At 42.3% G+C, this 21,595-nt stretch overlaps 1 protein-coding gene across 2 annotated transcripts in view; it reads left to right on the forward strand.

Moving 5' to 3' along the window:
- LOC106607591 (wings apart-like protein homolog) overlaps positions 1–19,118 on the forward strand; it is a 31,839-nt gene extending 12,721 nt beyond the window's left edge. For both annotated transcript variants that reach the window (XM_014204678.2, XM_014204684.2), the window contains exons 6-20: positions 4,062–4,157; positions 8,550–8,714; positions 10,229–10,365; positions 10,571–10,682; positions 10,942–11,175; positions 11,284–11,395; positions 13,679–13,776; positions 13,942–14,018; positions 14,261–14,433; positions 14,678–14,793; positions 15,128–15,382; positions 15,505–15,718; positions 15,822–15,910; positions 16,902–16,997; positions 17,110–19,118. In XM_014204678.2, coding sequence (XP_014060153.1) covers positions 4,062–4,157; positions 8,550–8,714; positions 10,229–10,365; positions 10,571–10,682; positions 10,942–11,175; positions 11,284–11,395; positions 13,679–13,776; positions 13,942–14,018; positions 14,261–14,433; positions 14,678–14,793; positions 15,128–15,382; positions 15,505–15,718; positions 15,822–15,910; positions 16,902–16,997; positions 17,110–17,175 — 2,040 coding nt within the window. In that variant the 3' untranslated portion in view covers positions 17,176–19,118. The remainder of the gene's footprint in view (positions 1–4,061; positions 4,158–8,549; positions 8,715–10,228; positions 10,366–10,570; positions 10,683–10,941; positions 11,176–11,283; positions 11,396–13,678; positions 13,777–13,941; positions 14,019–14,260; positions 14,434–14,677; positions 14,794–15,127; positions 15,383–15,504; positions 15,719–15,821; positions 15,911–16,901; positions 16,998–17,109) is intronic.
- The last annotated feature ends 2,477 nt before the right edge of the window (positions 19,119–21,595 follow it).

Consider the following 21,595-nt stretch of genomic DNA (forward strand, 5'->3'; position numbering starts at 1 on the left):
AAGTCATCATTCAACGTTCTGGCGCCTTCTGAGAGCCTATGGGAGCATTAGAAAATGTCATGTTATGCCAGAGATCACCTGTTTTGGATAGAGATGATCAAGAAGATCAAGAAATGGTCAGAGAGGGCGCTTCCTGTTTGGAATCTTCTCAGGTTTTGGCCTGCCAAATGAGTTCTGTTATACTCACAGACACCATTCAAACAGTTTTAGAAACTTTAGGGTGTTTTCTATCCAAAGCTAATAATTATATGCATATTCTAGTTACTGGGCAGGAGTAGTAACCAGATTAAATCGGGTACGTTTTTTTATCCGGCCGTGCAAATACTGCCCCCTATCCCCAACAGGTTAAGCATCAATCTCCTTTTAAAAGTAAATCGCACTTCACAAAGGTCGTTTATCTGCGTTTGTTTGAATCCTGGCCTTTAAGACTGTATAGCTAAAAAAAGAAGTTCCACATCTTTCCATTCCACTTACAACTTTGTCAATGGTTTTGGCACACACACACACAAACACAGTAAATGTGTCCACTCTGGTCTTGGCAGTGCACTCTAGCCAACAGCTCGCAAATGCAGTGCAGATATGGGCTACAGTTGAAGTCGGGAGTTTACATACACTTAGGATGGAGTCATTAAAACTCGTTTTTCAACCACTCCACACATTTCTTGTTAATAAACTATAGTTTTGGCAAGTCGGTTAGGACATTTACTTTGTGTATGACACAAGTCATTTTTCTAACAATAGTTTACAGACAGATTATTTCACTTATAATTCACTGTATCACAATTCCAGTGGGTCAGAAGTTTACGTACACTAAGTTGACTGTGCCTTTTTAAACAGCTTGGAAAATTCCAGAAAATGATGTCATGGCTTTAGAAGCTTCTGATAGGCTAATTAACCTAATTTGAGTCAATTGGATGTATTTCAAGGACTACCTTCAAACTCAGTGCGTCTTTGCTTGACATCATTGGAAAATCTAAAGAAATCAGCCAAGACCTCAGAAAAAAGAAATTGTAGACCTCCAGAAGTCTGGTTCATCCTTGGGAGAAATGTCCAAAAGCCTGAAGGTACCACGTTCATCTGTACAAACAATAGTGCGCAAGTATAAACACCATGGGTCCACGCAGCCGTCATACCGCTCAGGAAGGAGACGCGTTCTGTCTCCTAGAGATGAACGTAATTTGGTGTGCAAATCAATCCCAGAACAACAGCAAAGGACCTTGTGAAGATGCTAGAAGAAACGGGTACAAAAGTATCTATATCCACAGTAAAACAAGTCCTATATCGATATAACCTGAAAGGCCACTCGGCAAGGTAGAAGCCACTGCTCCCAAACCGCCATAAAAAACCCAGACTACGGTTTGCAACTGCATATGGGGACAAAGATCGTACTTTTTGGAAAAATGTCCTCTGGTCTTATGAAACAAAAATGGAACTGTTTGACCATGACGTCTTATGTTTGCAGGAAAAAGGAGGGATGCTTGCAAGCCAAAGAACATCCCAACCATGAAGCACGGGGGTGGCAGCATCATGTTGTGGGGGTGCTTTGCTGTAGGAGGGACTGGTGCACTTCACAAAATAGATGGCATCATGAGGAAAGAAAATTATGTGGATATATTGAACATCTCAAGACATCAGTCAGGAAGTAGCAAATGGGTCTTCCAAATGGACAATGACCCCAAGCATACTTCCAAAGTTGTGGCAAAACGGCCTAAGGACAACAGTCATGGTATTGGATTGGCCATCACAAAGCCCTGACCTCAATCCTATAGAACATTTGTGGGCAGAACTGAAAAAGCGTGTGCAAGCAAGGAGGCCTACAAACCTGACTCAGTTACACCAGCTCTGTCAGGAGGAATGGGCCAAATTCACCCAACTTATTGTGGGAAGCTCGTGGAAGGCTACCAAATACTAATTGAGTGTATATACACTTCTGACCCACTGGGAATGTGATGAAAGAAGTAAAATATGAAATAAATCATTCTCTCTACTATTATCTCACGTCACCCCGCTCCTCCGCTCTCTCCACTGGCTTCCAGTTGAAGCTCGCATCCGCTACAAGACCATGGTGATTGCCTACGGAGCTGTGAAGGGAACGGCACCTCCATACCTTCAGGCTCTGATCAGGCCCTACACCCAAACAAGGGCACTGCGTTCATCCACCACTGGCCTGCTGGCCCCCCTACCTCTGAGGAAGCACAGTTCCCGCTCAGCCCAGTCAAAACTGTTCGCTTCTCTGGCACCCCAATGGTGGAACAAGCTCCCTCACGACGCCAGGACAGCGGAGTCAATCACCACCTTCCGGAGACACCTGAAACCCCACCTCTTTAAGGAATACCTAGGATAGGATAAAGTAATCCTTCTAACCCCCCCTTAAAAGATTTAGATGCACTATTGTAAAGTGGTTGTTCCACTGGATATCATAAGGTGAATGCACCATTTTGTAAGTCGCTCTGGATAAGAGCGTCTGCTAAATGACTTAAATGTAAATGTAATTATTCTGACACTTCACATTCTTAAAATAAAGCGGTGATCCTAACTGACCTAAGGCAGGGAATTTTTACAAGGAGTAAATGTCAGGATTGGTAAAAAACTGAGTTAAAATGTATTTGGCTAAGGTGTATGTAAACTTCCGACTTCAACTGTACATGATGAGACTATGGATCAGAGCGCAATAATTTTATTTGGCAGCCAAGCACCGATAATCATGTCAGTAGCATACAAATTAAGACTTTTATACATAATTATATTTCTGGGAAATGAGCACAAAGTTCATTGCTGTGCATTTTTACCACCCTGTGAAGTTCAACATCCATTTATTTCATATGTAGCCTAAATAATTAACTGTTCATGCTTTTCCATGTCCTAGTGGACCACACAACATAGCATCGCGTGACTGCAGTTTACTTCGACGTTAGGGTTGTTCTAGGGCCGGGTCGAAACCAGTATCGCAATATTTCTTTCCATGGAAACACGAAGCACACCAAACTATTTGGTTCTTTAAAAACCTGCTGTATGTAAAATATTGTGCTATAGCTTGGAAAATAAATGTGACTCTGAATGACAACAGATGTTTGTTTGAAACATTAGGGCTGTTTTCCCAAAAATGTAAATCTACTTTATGTTTTGTTTCCTTGCCACGATACTAACGAGTATTGCAATACTGGTATGGTCCCGACTCTGTTATTCTATCAACAATTGTGCAAAAAAGCATTTCCAATGCCATTTATCACATTATCTATTTAACAGACAAAATATTATCCACCCCTGTGTAGTGTATTTTGTTTTGTCGACATTTGGAAAGTTTACAGATATTTGCTGTTTCCATCAGGCCTGTCATGAGTTTCTGACGTGTACTTAACTCGCATTGTTGGATGGAAGCATGGTTTATGGGTTATATAATCATAACATCCTCTCAATATAGGCCATTCATATTAAAGACATGCTCTGGACTACTTCAACAATTTATGGTTTTTCATTAAAATGCTATGTTGGAACATAATGAATGGTCTACCTAGGAAATTAATATACTTTTAAGTCTAAATTATCTCAGATTTTGTATTCCTTCCATCACCAACTCACCACTCTATCAGATCAAATGGTTTGATAATGACGAACTGAGCTTCCTCAGACCTGGATAGGCTTAACATAAATGTCTCAGAATGGAAATGTAGGGGATATATGTATTTGTGTTGGAAGTAGTCTAGTTTCTGGTAAATGTTAAAAGAAGTGACCTAGGTCTAGTTGACCGTTTTTGTCCTGGAGTCTGATTCTGAAAGCAACTTGTTGATGAAACGAGCCATGCAGGGTCATAAGTGTAGACGTTATGAAGTTGCGTTCAGCAGTCTCCACCATTTCGCTCGTATGGTGATTATGATGCTAATAATAACACGTCAGATGTATCTATTACTCACTGTTCCCAAAACTGAGGATACAAGGCAAGGTATGTCTTGGTTTTAGGCATTCATGTTGAATCATATCCACTGCTACTGAAACCTCTACTGTTATCATTCCTACTGCTACTGTATTTACCCTGGATCTGTGGTTGTTTTTGTTGTGTGCAGTCCCCTGCTAAAGCTGTGTACAATGCCCGCCACTGGAACCAGCCTGAGCCTGAAGAGATGCCCATGCCACCCCTGGCCCGCGCACACACTGCTCCGGTGAGAACTACTCCAGGACACTACCAAGGCTCTGCCTAACACTGGTCGCACACACATCCTCTCTCTATTGAATTTGCTATCTCTAGCACGAAGATAACAATGTGTTGTCCTAGAATAATGCATTGACCTAGGGCTGCACGATATTGGAAGGTAATTACATTTTTACTTGCAATTTTAGATAAAAAAAAGCTTGGGTAAGCTGAAATAGAAATAGAATGGTCATTCAAATTGTGTGGTTGGACAAGTGTGCGCTTGGAATGCCGTTTTTGTTTGGCATTACAACGCATGGAGGAGATGGTTCTGACCATAGAGATCCTATATGAAAGATCACAATGTCTCACAACGGCTGTAGTTCGGCGTGTAGAAAGTTGCATTCTGTGCATGGTTCTCTGTATGGTTGTGCTCTGTATTTACAAATGAGTAATCACGTAGGTAAGGAGCCGGCAAAATCGACTCTGCAATAACATAAACCATTGTCAATGTCACAGTGCTATTTCATGGTGTAATCTTGAAATTATCCAGCAGATGATAGTTATTTTTTTATTTATTGAACCTTTGTTTATCTAGGCAAGTCAGTTAAGAACAAATTCTTATTTTACAATGACTGCCTACCTCGGCCTAACCCAGACGACGCAGGGCCAATAGTGCACCGACCTATGGGACTCCCAATCACATCCGGCTGTGATACAGCCTGGAATCGAACCAGGGTCTGTAGTGACACCTCAAGCACTGAAATGCAGTGCCTTAGACCACTGCGCCACTCGGGACACATAGCCTCACATTAGTTGGCTAAGTCCAAAACCTGCTTGTTTTCAATAAACAACGAACAATGATGGCCCGTCCTGTTCACTCATTCATAGATGGATATCACAGTCAAGAAATAATATAATATTTTAAACAGAGGTTATTTTCTGTGTATAACATTCAGTTACTAGCAAGCAAGCAGGCAACTAGTCCAAACCTGGTAGCTAGATGGCTAGCAGAGGAAAACAGTCAAATTGCAATGATTACAGGTCAACATGTAGGCTTATGCCAGACAAGTAGCTAGCTAGTACACTTCCTGATAACCTCGTAGCCCCAGCTCAGTGAATGGCAGGCTATGGAACCATCATCAGCACCGGGTAAGGAAATATTTATGTGCTGATGTGGCTACCAAGCCATCTTATTAATTGAAAACGAGGGTTGTCTTTGCTTGCTAACTTTACATGACTAACATCTGCGTTCATCCATGCGTGCTGGCAAGATAGCCAATGCAAGGCAGGACTAGCTAGCTACTGCACCCACTGGCAGGCAGCTTGTGGTCATTCGGTGTTCCAACAAGATAGCTGAAAAATAACGACAATAACTGGAACTCGGCTAGCTTGCTAACTAGCTAGGTAGTTGGGGGCTACAGATGGGGGGGCTACAGATGGGCTAGCTAACATTAACTAGCTACTGTTTTTGAGTAATGGATGCTGCAAAGTGCCGGGGGCTGAAGATTGGATAAGTTAAAATATGGTTAGATAAGTGTTATTTTTTTCATAGATGGAACCGATTTTAGCTATCTATCCAACATTGTAATTAGAGCTGGCTATGTGTTTGTTTATTTATTATTTTAAAAAATGTATGCATATGGCTCTGGCTCTGGCTCTGCACATGGCTCTGGCTAGCATACAGGTCAGCTGCAATGTGGCTAGCTAGCATTTCCTCCCTGAACGAAGCAAACAAGCTATCTGGCTGACCTCCTGAAAAATGGACACTTGATAACAAGAGTAGTGTTGATGATTGTACCCGAAACTACCAGAACGACATGTTACTTTACACTTCTCACAGCACTGGAAAACTATGGTTGACCAAATGGATGACCTTTAGACTATCATAAGAAGGTTCATGTCCATTCTAGTATTTTAATTCTATAGTTGTGACAGAGTAGGAACCAAAGTGTTGGTCAGTGTTTCCCAGGGGATCCTAATTAGATTTAAGTAGGTACATTCAGACAGATTTTAGAATATTCTTTGCCTTTTCCTCTCTGATAAGAACAAGTTGTTGCACAAACAATGCTGATGTACTCCCGCAGATACTGGCATGTATTAGAGCAAAAGTTTCTCATTGGATTTAGCGAGCCAGCTAGTTAGCCCCTAAAACTAATCGTTAGCTATCACAATTTTTGGCAACATTTGCAGCTTGCTAAAATCAACTAACTAGCATTTTGCAGAATAAGCAAACTTTATTTGGTTTGAAAAAATCTTGACTGCATGCGTAATTTTGCTCAATGCATGCGGAGTGAATCTTGAGCGCAAGGAACTGCCTGCTTGCGTGACAGTGGGTGGGGCTTGGTGTGTGGGTCTGGGAAGCAGAAAAAAAGAGGAACAATGAGTGGGAACTCGAGCAATAAATCAAAAGTAAAACAAAACAAACGGGTGTTAGACAGCTAAGTGGCATTTCAAAATAGGGAGGGACTCATAGTCCATGTCCAGATCTTATATTTCTGAGGCTCCGTATCCAAGTGCGCAAATTCTCGCAGTACCAAGTGGGGAATTTGGAAATTTACTCATTTCCTCATGCCCAAACCGGATTAGATACATACCGGTAGTTAAATGCCAAAAATATGATATTCACAATGTCACTAAGCAAGAACCTTGATTTTTGACATGCGTTCAGTACCAGTTGCTTGATTTTTGCAGATCCATGACTATGGTGCATCGACATTAGCTAGCTAGCGATGCTAATCATCATAGGCTTCTACATAATCATCAGCTTGGTTAGCTAGCCAGCCTAGCAAGCTCTACTCCAATGGAAACCGGTGCAACCCTGCTGGCTACGTGGCTAGCTAGATGGCCAGTGGTGACAGTGAGGTCCATATGAGATTCAAGGCTTTAATAAGTGCCATCGTGCAAAAAATACTGGTTGATGAGCTAAGTTGGTTAGAAAGATGGCTATGACAGTTAGCTACCAGTGTGCTTGCACAAACGCGACGACACATTGTATCGAAGTCAAGAAGGTATGCAGAACGGACAGCCTCTGGAACTGGACCTCCCCATCTAGCTAGCTAGTAGCGGGGTACAAAAACGGCGGTACACAGATGTATAGCTCATACAATTATATTTTGTTTGTCAATGACAATATATGTTGCAAAGTAAATACCCGCTTCAACTATATCTCATTGCATGCTAGTGCATAAATGCAAATCGGTTGTCAAATCAGTTTACAGAGTATGTATCATATGGTGAATGCACCAATTTGTAAGTCGCTCTGGATAAGAGCGTCTGCTAAATGACGTAAAGTATGTATGTGTGTGTGTGTGTGTGTGTGTGTGTGTGTGTGTGTGTAACTAACAGATTCATAGGTGTTCCCCAAAGATTTCTCAGATATGTTAATATATACAAGTCATATGCAATAGTGACATTTTACACTAGTGCATTAAGCTAGTGGACTCTATCAATACTGTTAAAATCAATTTGATCTGTAGGTATACGATGACACTTTGTAGTGGTCGTATGGTTGATTTCTCCCTAACCATTTTTATCTCCCCACGCTGTTTACTGTTTGTTGTGTTCTGTTGGGCCCCGGCAAACTGTCCACCTCTTTCTTGTGCAAGAACTACGAGCCAAATGTCTGAGAGATTGTGGACTAAATATGTTGTGTATTGAGACATTTTGTTGTATGCATTTTTTTATGTGATGGCAAGATGTATAGCTAATGGAGATGACACATCTAGCTAGCTACTTTACAGTTTACGACATGCTCGCTCATGGCTATGTGAATTTATGTGTACTGACTATTATTAACTACAGATAATAAAAGATCGTTGCATTGCATGAGAGCTGTGTCTGTGCCGGCGTTTTAGCGTCCCATTGGACAGTCCATCCTGGTTGTAATGTTGACACGACACCAGAGACGGTCTAACTTCTTTGACAACACTGGTCCTGCCATGCATGCAAAGCTAGCTAGAACCTCTTTGATAACTGGTATACCTTGCTAGCTAACTTAGCTCATCAAACAGTATTTTCTTTGCTATTTCTACACGATGGCACTTATTAGAACCTTGCATCTCATTTTGAAGTCCCAAATTCCCACGAGATACTGTGAGAATTTGCGTGCTCATGTGTATAAAATCTGGTCACTGATTAGGAGCCACTCCCTTCAAAATATCACAGCCTCTTGCGATATGGATATTGCACATGTCAATATTGCAATTTGTATTAAAATTGGAATAATCGTGCAGCTCTACATTAACCCAATAGCAGCCTCACCTAAATTACATTTCAGAGGAGGAAATCTAAATATTAACCGTATTCTGTTTAGTCAAGACTTGAAAATGTCCCTATAGGAAACAATTCAGATAAGGGCAACTGGAATGAAAGTTGTATGTCTCTAACTTTTTCAAATGTTTTCTGCTTTTTGACTCTCCAGGCCAGCGTATCGAGCGGAAGCAGCAAGGACACCAACTCCCACAAGGATGACGGTCTGTTCAAAGCTCCTCCCCCACCGCCCAAAGTCATCAAGTCTGTGACCATCCCCACTCAGCCTTACCAGGACATCGTCACGGCTCTCAAATGCAGAAAAGAACACAAGGAGGTGAGCCGGCCATGCTGGGGGATATTTCACGCCCTCAAGACTGTCAACATTATCTTTTCACTGTAAACATCCCCCAAACGCTCATCTGCTATTTTCACAACTTGTTTGCATGCTGTTAGGGATTTATTAGTCTCTTTATTTATTTCAGACACAGTGTAGCCTGTTAATGTCCATTTGGAGCGCAGTGTAAAGCTCGTCTTTGTTCATTTAAAACACAGCATGGGCTGGTCAGGGCCTGTGGAGCATCTTGTTTTATTAAAGCGCCACTGCCCCTACAAAGCAACTTCTCCTTTAACAAATCCTATGTGGCATCGTTATGAGTCAAACATTTATTCTAGTGTCAAAATTGACTACAAAGTGTAAATAGGATAACTTTGGTCATGAAGTCAATCTCGTCCTGAACAGAGATTTGCGAGATAATAGGAAAAAAATGTATGTTACGAAATGAAGGGTACCGTAACAGTTTTCCTTGGGTTGGGTTTATTTCAATCCTGACCACAGGATTGGGGACCACATCACCTAAGTATTAATCAAGCGGCTGCATTTCTTAATGACCAAGCCGAATCCGGAAGTTCAGCCCCCCTTTAAGGCCTAGCTATAGCTAGCAGATCTGCATTCTGGTTCTTGACCAGACGGTTAGCTGCACATCCCACTTGCCAATAGGGACTGAAGCTATCTCGTTGGGCAGTGCCTTGGCCACACACACAATCGCGTGCCTAGGTCCAATCACTAGCCAGCAAACACAGACATGGTCTAATCTCTAGCAAGCAAACACACACAGCTGATCAGACACTTCCACTCCCAGCAGTGTTCTTGATGAGGGGGTATTATCCCAGTCAGCTAATAGAACTGATGGAGTGGGGCTGCTTTGCATGCTGGGTGACTTTTTTTCCCTTCTCTGGACACACACAAATACACAGAGCAACATTTTGGAACTTGCATTGGATAATATTCCTTCTATTTTAAATATCGGGGTTTTTTCTGGATCAAAACGAGTCTTAGGTGGTTGGACGTGGCAGAATGCATGAGGGGGCATCGCCGACCGAACATTTTAGAGGCCCTCCTGTTGGCCCAATGACAAAATATAGCCGTTTTTAAGCTAATTTCCTGCAATTCTACGGATTTTGCCATAACTTATGCTGTCTAAGTGACTCAAACATTATAACTAAATCAATGGGAGCCCATGCCATGGCAAAAATACTCCTGAATGCATCATTTTTGGATTTTAGATTCTTACTGACTAAAATCTTTTATTTTGGGGATTTTTAATTCTCAAATAGGATGTTTTTTTTTCTAAATATATAGGTTGATTATCTTTTCTTCATACTTTATCTTGTTTTAGTTCAAGTTTACACCAAACATTTTTCCATCCCTGAAATGTAAAAAAATAAAATATTTTACTGTTTGGACATAGGCAGCCTGAAAATAAATAAATAAATAGGCGATTATTGTTGCTCGATACCATTTGCTTATGTAAATGTCACTCATAATGTCATTATCTCTCCCCCTTGCAGCTGTACACGGTTGTGCATAATGTGAAGCACTTCAACGATGTGGTAGAGTTTGGTGAGAACCAGGAGTTTACTGATGACTTTGAGTACCTGGAGACTGGCCTGAAGAGCAGCCAGCCACTCAACACACGGTGCCTTAGGTAAGACAAATCCACTCAAAATTGTCCACCTCGGTGAAGGATCTTACCTGATTTAACATCCCTTCAATACATTTCCAGCTATATGCTCAAGTCTAGAAGACATGAGCAGATTTAGAATTATTTATACTTGTCCACTCAATCTTCTATGTACTCTTCTCTTCGGAACTTCTTTAAACAACCTCCCCCTCTCTTGCTCTCTGTCTAGTATAATCAGTCTAGCTGCAAGGTGTGCAATGCCCAGTTTCCGGATGCACCTACGGGCCAGAGGGAAGGTGGCTCAGGTCTTCAAGATGTTGAATGATGCCCCGCAGCATCCGGTAGGAATCTGTTCTAATCTACAACAACAACTGACCCAAACTAACAACAGTAACGGACCCAAAATAAAGGGCTTCAGTAGGGTTACAATTAACCTCCCTCTGCTTATTTGTGGTGGCAGCATGACTTACTATTTGTCCTGTAGATACTTCAAAGTTCGCTATTTGAATATAAAAGGAAAAGATTCAAGGACTTTCCCTGCCACCAGTTGCTTCTGAACTTATTGTTGCCCCTCCCCGCTCTCCCTTTACTCGTCTCCAGAACCTGGCCCTGTGTACGGCCTCTCTGATGTACATCCTAAGCAGAGACAGGTTGAACATGGACCTGGACCGGGCCAGTCTGGAGCTGATGATCAGACTGTTGGAGCTGGAGCACGACCACTCGGGCCACCACCAGGACCAACTGACTGCCAAGGAGATGACCAAGGTCAAGGAGAAGATCCGCAAGCTGTGTGAGACGGTCCACAACAAGCACCTGGACCTGGAGAACATCACGGTATGCAGGGACAATCAGAATAATGATTATGTTTAATAATTATAATATTTATATTGATGATGATTGTGGGTTGGAGTTCTACAGCACTTTATTTTGTTTGTTTTGCAGTCGTGTCATTTGGCCATGGAGACCCTGTTGTCGCTGACCTCAAAGAGAGCCGGCGACTGGTTCAAAGAGGAGCTGCGCTTACTGGGAGGCTTGGACCACATTGTAGACAAAGGTGGGTGTTTGTGTGGGTGCATGTTCTGTTGAACTATCGGAGCACCTTTCTGCGCCAGAAGCATACTTTTTTTTAGTTGTCCTTGTTCCTATATTTGACAGTTGCATTTTATCAAGGTCAACTCACTTTGTTAGGCTATATTCATTGGCATATACACTACCGTTCAAAAGTTTGGGGTCACTTGGAAATGCCCTTGTTTTTGAAAGAAAATCACTTATTGTTTTTTATTTTTATGTATGCAATATCTACAGAGGCCCATTATCAGCAACCATCACTCCTGTGTTCCAATGGCACGTTGTGTTAGCTAATCCAAGTTTATAATTTTAAAAAGCAGCCAAGAAGTGCTCAGCATATGTGGGAACTCCTTCAAGACTGTTGGAAAAGCATTCCAGGTGAAGCTGTTTGAGAGAATGCCAAGAGTGGCAAAGGGTGGCTCGTTGAAGAATCTCAAATATATTTTGATTTAACACTTTTTTGTTGTTGTTGGTTACTTCATGATTCCATATGTGTTATTTCATAGTTTTGATGTCTTCACTATTATTATACAATGTAGAAAATAGTAAAAATAAAGAAAAATCCTTGTAGGAATAGGTGTGTATATGTACAGTTGAAGTCGGAAGTTTACATACACTTAGGTTGGAGTCATTAAAACTTGTTTTTCAACCACTCCACAAATGTCTTGTTAACAAACTATAGTATTGGCAAGTCAGTTAGGACATCTACTTTGTGCATGACACAAGTAATTTTTCCAACAATTGTTTACAGACAATTCCAGTGGGTCAGAAGTTTACATATACCAAGTTGACTGTGCCTTCAAACAGCTTGGAAAATTCCAGAAAATTATGTCATGGCTTTAGATGCTTCTGATAGGCTAATTTTCATAATTTGAGTCAATTGGAGGTGTACCTGTGGATGTATTTCAAGGCCGATCTTCAAACTCAGTTCCTCTTTGCTTGACATCATGGGAAAATCAAAAGAAATCAGCCAAGACCTCAGAAAAATAATTGTAGACCTCCAGAAATCTGGTTCATCCTTGGGAGCAATTTCGAAACACCTGAAGGTACCACGTTCATCTGTACAAACAGTAGTACGCAAGTATAAACACCATGGGACCCGCAGCTGTCATACCGCTCAGGAAGGAGACGCGTTCTTTCTCCTAGAGATGAACGTACTTTGGTGTGAAAAGTGCAAATCAATCCCACAAGCCTCCCACAATAAGTTGGGTGAATTTTGGCCCATCCCTCCTGACAGATCTGGTGTAACTGAGTCAGGTTTGTAGGCCTCCTTGCTCACACACGCTTTTCCAGTATTGCCCACAAACTCTCTATAGGATTGAGGTCAGGGCTTTGTGATGGCCAATCCAATACCTTGACTTTGCTGTCCTTAAGCCATTTTGCCACAACTTTGGAAGTATGTTTGGGGTCATTGTCCATTTGGAAGACCCATTTGCGACCAAGCTTTAACTTCCTGACTGATGTCTTGAGATGTTGCTTCAATATATCCACATCATTTTCCTCCCTCATGATGCCATCTATTTTGTGAAGTGCACCAGTCCCTCCTGCAGCAAAGCACCCCCACAACATGTCTCCACCCCCGTGCTTCACGATTGGATGGATGGTGTTCTTCGGCTTGCAAGGCTCACCCTTTTTCCTCCAAACATAACAATGGTCATTATAGCCAAAACATTCTATTTTTGTTTCAACAAACCAGAGGACATTTCTCCAACAAGTACGATCTTTGTCCCCATGTGCAGTTGGAAACCGTAGTCTGGCTTTTTTATGGCGGTTTTGGAGCAGTGGCTTCTTCCTTGCTGTGCGGCCTTTCAACTTATGTCAATATAGGACTTGTTTTACTGTGGATATCGATACTTTTGTACCCATTTCCTCCAGCATCTTCACAAGGTCCTTTGCTGTTGTTCTGGGATTGATTAACACTTTTCACACCAAAGTACGTTCATCTCTAGGAGACAGAACGCGTCTCCTTCCTGAGCGATATGACGACTGTGTGGTACCATGGTGTTTATACTTGCGTACTATTGTTTGTACAGATGAACGTGGTACCTTCAGGCGTTTGGAAATTGCTCCCAAGGATGAACCAGACTTGTGGAGGTCTACAATTTTTTTTTTTCTGAGGAATTTTCGAGCTGTTTAAAGGCACAGTCAACTTCTGACCCACTGGAATTGTGATACACTTAGGTTGGAGTCAGATTATTTCACTGTATGTAAACTTCTGACTTCAACTGTATGTATGTTCATTCATTCATTCATTGTGTGTCTCCTGCAGTAAAAGAATGTGTCCAGAACCTGAGCCAAGAGGATGACAAGGAGAAGCTGGTGTCGTCGCTATGGGGGGCAGAGAGGTGTCTAAGAGTACTAGAGAGTGTAAGTACAACATCAAGGAGTGTTAGCAGGCGCAGATGTTTTAAATCCATTCATTGAATACAAAATGGGAAAGTAAATAGACTGCACTCTCAGCCTCATCTAACCACCTTTTTTATTTGACAATTTTAAAAGGCATTTCAATGTCTTCCTGTCCTTTCATTGCAGGTGACTGTCCAGAACCCAGAGAACCAGGGCTACCTGATTGCCTACAAGGACTCTCAGCTCATAATGTCCTCTGCCAGGTGAGAGCGACTGGATCACATGCTAATCTTTTGGTGACAGAGCCCTGATCTTTCACTCCGCCTCTACTCCCTCTGCCCAGTCCCCGCCTCTAGTATACTAGTATAGGGACCAGTCCCTGTAAAGGACTCCATGTTAAATCTCTGTGCCCTCAGTTTTCCTGGGACTCAGAGGCTTTGACACCGTTAGTTGGCCGAGGAAGTCCCATCTAATTTGTATGATCTCATTTCTCTCTCTCACACAGAGGTTTGCGGTACTGTGTGGACATGATCCAGTGCTACAGCCGGGAGGTGAACAGCTCACTGTGTTCGTCAGGCACGGTGCTGCCCCACTCCAGCTTTAGCAACGTGGGCAAGGCCGTGGAGGACTGCATGAGGGCCGTCATAGGGGTGCTGCTCAACCTCACCCACGACAATGGTAATATCACTGCATCAGCAAGACTTCTACATTCGGCAACATTGTAGCTAGCGCATTGCGGTCCCTAGCTAGTGCCTTGTGCTCTTCGTTGTCCCACGGACCTCATCACAGCTAGAGTCCCCATAACACGCACCTTCTTGGTATGTTGGGGCTGTAGTACTTAAGCCTGACTGGTCTCAGGCCACAGCTGACTACTGCAGGGTGGAGTGAGTGTGGTAACTATGGACTGTACTGTGGTTTTTAGAGTGGGGAAGCACTAAGACTGGAGAGCAGGACCAGCTAATCATCACAGCACTCAACTGCGTCTTACGGGTCCCACGCTACATACCTCAGGAACAACGCTTTGACATCCGAGTCCTGGTGAGCGTGTGTTTGTGTGAGAGGCCTTTATGTATATGATTACACAAATCCAATTACCTGTATGATCTCTGAAAAATGTGGGTCCTTTGTACCCACTTTATTTGAAGTGCCCACAGGTTGAGGAGACCTTGAACGCTGACAATAGCTTGAATGCCAAATATTTTGTCTGTCCTCTAATCTTAATGAATGACTAAATAGTTATTAAAACCGAAGCTTCAATGTAGTAATTTCAGGGTTGTTTGTATCACAATGTTTTGTTATGGATCTTAATGAAGTGTATGTCCTTGAGAGCTTTTTTAACAGCATCTCTCGTCCGGTGTGTGTGCTGGTACAGGGCTTGGGGCTGCTGATTAACCTGGTGGAGTACAGTGCAAGGAACCGCCACGGTCTGGTGGACATGGAGTTCAACACAACCAGCCCTGAATGCAGCCAGGGAGAGGCAGGTGGAGATGAGACCCAGACCCCTGAACCAGTCCCAGCCTCCACAGAGATCGAGAACGGGGCAGAGCCACCTACAGCAGCCCCTTCAGAGGGTGCTGAGGAGAAGACCAAGGACTCTTCTTCAGGTGCCCTGGCTGCTCTGGTGCAGGTAAGAGTTTTTTGTTATAACTACATCACGACTTCAGAATAACTTATAGAAAAATGAGGCCAAATATCACAGGAAATTGAGTTACTCTTGTGATTTTTGTCTGTCTTTTCCTCCGTCCACAGTTCTTCCTGGAGCGGGAGCGAGCGGCCATATTGGCCGAGGCGCAGACTGATGACCTCATCAGCGAGGCGCCCAAACCCCAGGACCAGAGCGGGGAGTGGCAGGAGACGTCGGGCGAGATCCAGTGGGTCGCCACAGAAACCAACGACAGCGAAAATGACAAGGAGAAGGACACAAAGAAAGAGGAGGAAGAGGAGGAGCTGGACCTCAACAAAGGTAAAGATGTGTGTCTGTGTGTAAAATCCTATTTTTGCAACAGCAGTTTTCAATGCTATCATTGCTCCATGTTGAGTGTTTTTCTCACTCTGTGGTGTTGTAGCTCTACAGCATGCTGGGAAGCACATGGAGGACAGCATCGTGGCCTCCTACACAGCTCTGCTCCTGGGCTGTCTGTGTCAGGGCAGTCAGGTAAGCTTCCAGCAAATTAGCTATAACCCTGTTCCTCGATCCTGCCATTGGGGGTGCAGGCTTTTGTTCCATCTCAGTACCCACACACCTGATTCAATGAATCAATTAAGGGCTTGATTGCTGAGCTTGCAGGATTGAAGTATAGGCTACTGCAAACCAGTGCCATTCTTCTGTCTTGATGGCAGATGATCTCTTAGGGTCCTTCACACTTGTACGTGAAGTTGAAGCTTGTCAAATCAAATGTATTGGTCACGTACGTACACGTGTTTAGCAGACGTTATTGCGGGTGTAGCGAAAGGCTATTACAATATTAGATACAAAATAAATAAAGTTGACATATTAACAACTAAGGTAAGGCAGCTGCAGTGCTGTACTTTGTTCATGGTGAGTAAAAGAGGACATGATCGAGGTCTAGCTGTGGTCTAAGACGCTGCCTCCATATACCGCTGCACCATGTGTTCGGATCCGGCCCACTTTTATTTCAGCAACTCTCTCCTCTTATCTTTCCTCTTTACCTCTGTCCTATCCAATGAACAAACATAAATACAAGAGGAGTGGGACTTAAAAAATAATCACAAAATTAAAGTGAACCTGATCACTGATGCATAATGCTGTATCAGAATTCACTTGTGTTAATAGTTAGCTATTAAACAGAACATAATGAAACAATACATTCACAATGCATTAAAACAACCTATTTTTGGTATAAAAAAAAAAACTAGTTTGAAGCTTAAGTGTCTCGTTGTAGCCTATTGCTAAATGGAAATATGTGGATCTGTGGGAAAAGCTAGTATCCTACTCCCCTAAACATCTCATTGTGACACTGATTTTCTTCTCCACCTACATCCGTGCAGATTTGACCAAGAGCTGTGCAGACTCCAAAAACCAAACTTGTTATTGCTCAGGTTTTGTAGCTGGTTGCACATATATTTTCGCGAGAGGGAAATGTTGCAGATTGCCACTTGATGTGTATTTGCTCATCTCTCCTCAGGTTAATGTGGTTAATGTGCGGGAAAACCTACCCGAGGGAGATTTCTCCATCATGACGGAAATGCTGAAGAAGTTCTTGAATTTCATGAACCTCACTGTAAGTGGGGAAATGTCTTTTGATAATGGCTTAGCATCTCACATTACTTAACAAATATATACCAGACACACAATACAAGCTAACTTGCTTTTTACCTTTTCTTTTTCAACAGTGTGCATTTGGAACCACAGGGCATAAATCCATCTCTCGTGTCATAGACTACCTGGAGCACTGTTAGCTAATCCTTCTTTGCACTCTGACTGCACATAACGGTCCTGCTCGATCTGGCAACCCCAGCAGGAGGGGCTGTACAGAGAATCCACCAGAGGTCAACAGTGTTCCCCGGCAACGCTTCAACCTGCGTCCTCATTCTGAAGAGCAAGACACACAAACTCAGCACTTTCTGAACCAAAGCCACGTTAACATGTACCATTGATTTTAATCAATGCTGTTTTAAATCTTCACATACCATCCAACTACTGGTAAGATTCCTAGTTGCAGAGGACAGCTTGAGACTGCTGGCATGTGGAGTGAGGTTTTTTATAGTTTTTTTAATATATTGAATCAAGGATGTAATCATTGATTAGCTTGAAAATAGCACTCAAGGACGTATCAACAATGTCTGTTAAGTTGTGTGGAATGGTTCAATGCAAAAGATCAGTTTAGCCATTTACATGTTTGCCTCTGATGGTTGTAGAAAAGGGAAGGTCAATGTGAAAGGCCCCTGTAGTTCTCTCTAAGCTAAGTTTCAGCTCTGAATATGCCCATTATCTGTATAAGCTTACTGTCAAGTCGAAATTCACCTCTGTTGAAATATTATTTTTCTTCAGTGCATCATGCTTGTTTAAGTTCTTAGAATGTCATGTCATTTAACAATCTAAATTGATTTAAGAGATCAGCAGGTCTGGATGACTGTTAATGTTATTTAAATCTTTGTTTTTAAATAATGCCACTTGGCATTGTTTTCCTTCCTGCCTTTCCCAATTTGACTTTACAGTAAAGAAATTGAGTTTTGTTTGTTTTAAAATAGCAGTTCAGATGATTTTAATGATTGTGGCTTTCATATATTTATTTTACCATTTAATGATCCAGATCTGATGCTGCTTAAGATGTTTCTGTGCACTTCCTTACCTTTTACATGTTCCACTGAACATGTCACTTGAAGTGGCTGGGTCTAATAACTGCTGTATATACGGTTTTCATTAGACTCAGAGAGTCCTTGGTTAACCGGCCTGACATTAATAATAACCAAACCTCAGCCAACTGGCATGATCCTCACTGAAAAGGATTGTTCCTTGCCTATTATATTGTAACATTTGTTCTGTGGGCATTGTGTCTAACCACTTCAAGTAGTGCCTATCCAGAACGAACGCCTAGCCCAGGGTTCACCTCTGGTCCTGGAGAGCTGCCGGGTCCATCCAGTCCTGCAATAACACACCTGATTTAATATATAATAAAGATCAAATCTAATCAATTGTTACTGCAAGGCAAGCCTACATACCTACTACCCTGTGTTGGTGACCCCTGTCCTAGCCCTAACCCCCTAGGTACTTGTGGAGGTCTGAGAGGACTGGATGGTAAAATTCTACCTAGCCTAACAGAGGGAAAAGTGAAGTTGCTACCATATTATTTATACCTATCCTTTCGGCTCTACACAAGTGTTTGTGGGGGTAGTGGTTGGCTCTGGACAGGCTGTAGTGTTTCTTTACCCGCCCTTGTGTCTTATGTCAAGTTGGACCTGACCTTCCTACTCTGAGCGGTGAATCCCCTTAACATCCTTCCAGCTACACTATAACTAGTCCTGTCCTCCAAGAAGATAGTGTTTGACTGACAGCTATACTGATAGCTGTTTCATGTCATTTCCCTCTGATTTGTAGAGCTGCAGTTGAACAGACATGTTTCTTGCGAGTTGATTTGCAAATCTGGTTGTGGATGAAATTTCAGAATGTAAATAAAAAACATCTGTAAATAGTGGTTAATGGATGTTAGAATGCTAGACTACTTTTCTGAAGCTGATATTTTTATTTTATACATTTCTGAGTTGTCATTTGAAGTAAAAACAAAAAATGTATAAAAAAAGACAACTGCAGGGCAAAAAAATGTTTGTACTGGTTTTGAGGACATTCTTTGGCTACATGTAAAGAATTGTAACTCAAATAAAAAGTTGCTACTTTCAGTATACTACTGTATCTTTCTCATGTATTGTTTGAGAAATACTTGTGTATGCATTCTGCCGTTATCATACTGATGTGCTTAGCCTCAGGAGGCAGACACTTTTTATATGTAATAGAACTCGATATTGGTATTTGCGTGAAGAGACAGAATACAGTCATGCATACAATCTTGTTTATCCTTATTTTCTCACCCCTATGAGGCCATGACTGTGTTTTTTGGCAGTGTGCGTGTGTGATGCTTATCTTCTCACTCGCCCTCTCTCTTTGTGTCTCTCTGTGTGTGTTCATTCACCCTGACTGACTCACAGAGCTGATTTCGACTGTACACAGACCGAGTGAGTTACACAATAGAAACAAGCGTTTTATACTTAACAAAGCACCACATATTGACAGTTGGCCTTCTGCTTGACTGGCAGCTGTTTAATAGAGACAAATATGCTTTGTGTTAATACCCCATTCTCTTAAACCAACAAAATGCTAAAGGAAGCCTTCTGGGAATGATTTGAATATCTGGTAACCTGACAGGGGTGTCTATCTGGGAGACAAATACACATGGTTATGTCTGAACCTGACAAGACATGGCAACATAAGCTGTGAAAATGTAGCCATGTAGCACAACTACCTTAACTTAATGTACGAGGCCAATGTGAGATCATGGTTGCAGTGCAACGTCAAGATGGCGACAGTATGTCAATGGAAGGGATAGACAGGAGTTCCAAGTGTTGTCTTTATTTTATTTTTTATAGCTCATTATTGTGTTTGAATTCCAGGCAGGCAAGAGATCTATTCTCAATTCAAATGTAACTAATATCAGAAGTCATGGATGCTGGATACTTAAGTGTAGAAAATGTGGATGAATATGAATGGAGAGGTAGTATTACCAAAGATGGATAAATGAAGATGTCTTACTCAGGCTGTTAACCATAGATACCCATGTGATTGCAGCTGGGTCTGGCCTGGTTAGTTCAGTGACTGTATATGATCCAGAAAATAAGGAGCGAGTAAGATGTCTCGCTTCCTCTTCTGTCTCTGGTTTTACCCAGAGGCTAATTGGATTGATGTTAATTCCCTCAATGAGCATGGAGATCCTGCTGGGAGAAGGGAATATCATCCTCCTCTCTCCTGGCAGTCAGCCGATCTGACAGTCTTTCTCCGTTCATCTCTCTCCGAGTGCTTTTCAATTGGGCAGAATGGCCACCAGGTGGCGAGAGCACTAAAGCACTGACCATATGTGGCTCAATATAATGGTGAACAGGTAGAGAGAGACCCTCTAGAATTGATCTCACACTGGAAGACTTGAGTTTCTCATTCGTGTCTTCACGCACGCAGGAGCCTCATCAGTGGTGCTACCTGCCTTTTCTCTCACAGGCCGAAAACACCAAATGAAGAAGACATATACCCACGCAGAAGTATATACTTTCCCATGACCATCATCAATGCACAAACACACACACTTGGGGGCTCTGTAATCTTGTACCTTAAATTATTGACTGGCACAGCAGAAAGAGTCAATAGCCCATCTGTATTCCTGAGTGTGTATGACCTGCACTGTAATGGATGGCTTTCATGTCTTCAGACCAGCCAGATGACTATTTGAAGGCTAGGGTTGTTTCTACTTTTCTATTGAATTTTTTTTAATTTCACCTTCATTTAACCAGGTAGGCCGGTTGAGAACAAGTTCTCATTTACAAGACTAAGCAAAGCAGTGCGACACAAACAACAACACAGAGTTACACAAACAAACGTTCAGTCAATAACACAATAGAAAAGTCTACATACAGTGTGTGCAAATGAGGTAAGATTAGGGAGGTAAGGCAGTAAATAGGCCGTAGTGGTGAAATAATTACAATTTAGCCATTAAACACTGGAGTGATAGGTGTGCAGAAGATGAATGTGCAAGTAGAGATACTGGGGTGCAAAGGAGCAAAATAAAATAATGAGGTAGTTGGATGGGCTATTTACAGATGGGCTATGTACAGGTGCAATGATCTGTAAGCTGCTCTGACAGCTGATGCTTAAAGTTAGTGAGGGAGATGAGTCTCCAGCTTCAGTGACTTTTGCAATTTGTTCCAGTCATTTGCAGCAGAGAACTGGAGGGAAAGGCAGCCAAAGGTGGAATTGGCTTGGGGGTGACCAGTGAAATATACCTGCTGGAGCATGTGCTACGGGTGGGTGCTGCTATGGTGACCAGTGAGCTGAGATAAGGCGGTACTTTACCTAGCAAAGACTTAAAGATGACCTGGAGCCAGTGGGTTTGGCGACGAATATGAAGCGAGGGCCAGCCAACGAGAGCATACAGGTCTTAGTGGAGGGTAGTATTTGGGGCTTTGGTGACAAAACGGATGGCACTGTGATAGCAAATTGTATGCAGTCTGAGTAGAGTGTTGGAGGCTATTTTGTAAATGATATCGCCGAAGTCAAGGATCGGTAAGATAGTCAGTTTTACAAGGGTATGTTTGGCAGCATGAGTGAAGGATGCTTTGA

The sequence above is a fragment of the Salmo salar genome, chromosome ssa01, assembly GCF_905237065.1.
Source record: "Salmo salar chromosome ssa01, Ssal_v3.1, whole genome shotgun sequence".
Taxonomy (NCBI): Eukaryota; Metazoa; Chordata; class Actinopteri; order Salmoniformes; family Salmonidae; genus Salmo; species Salmo salar.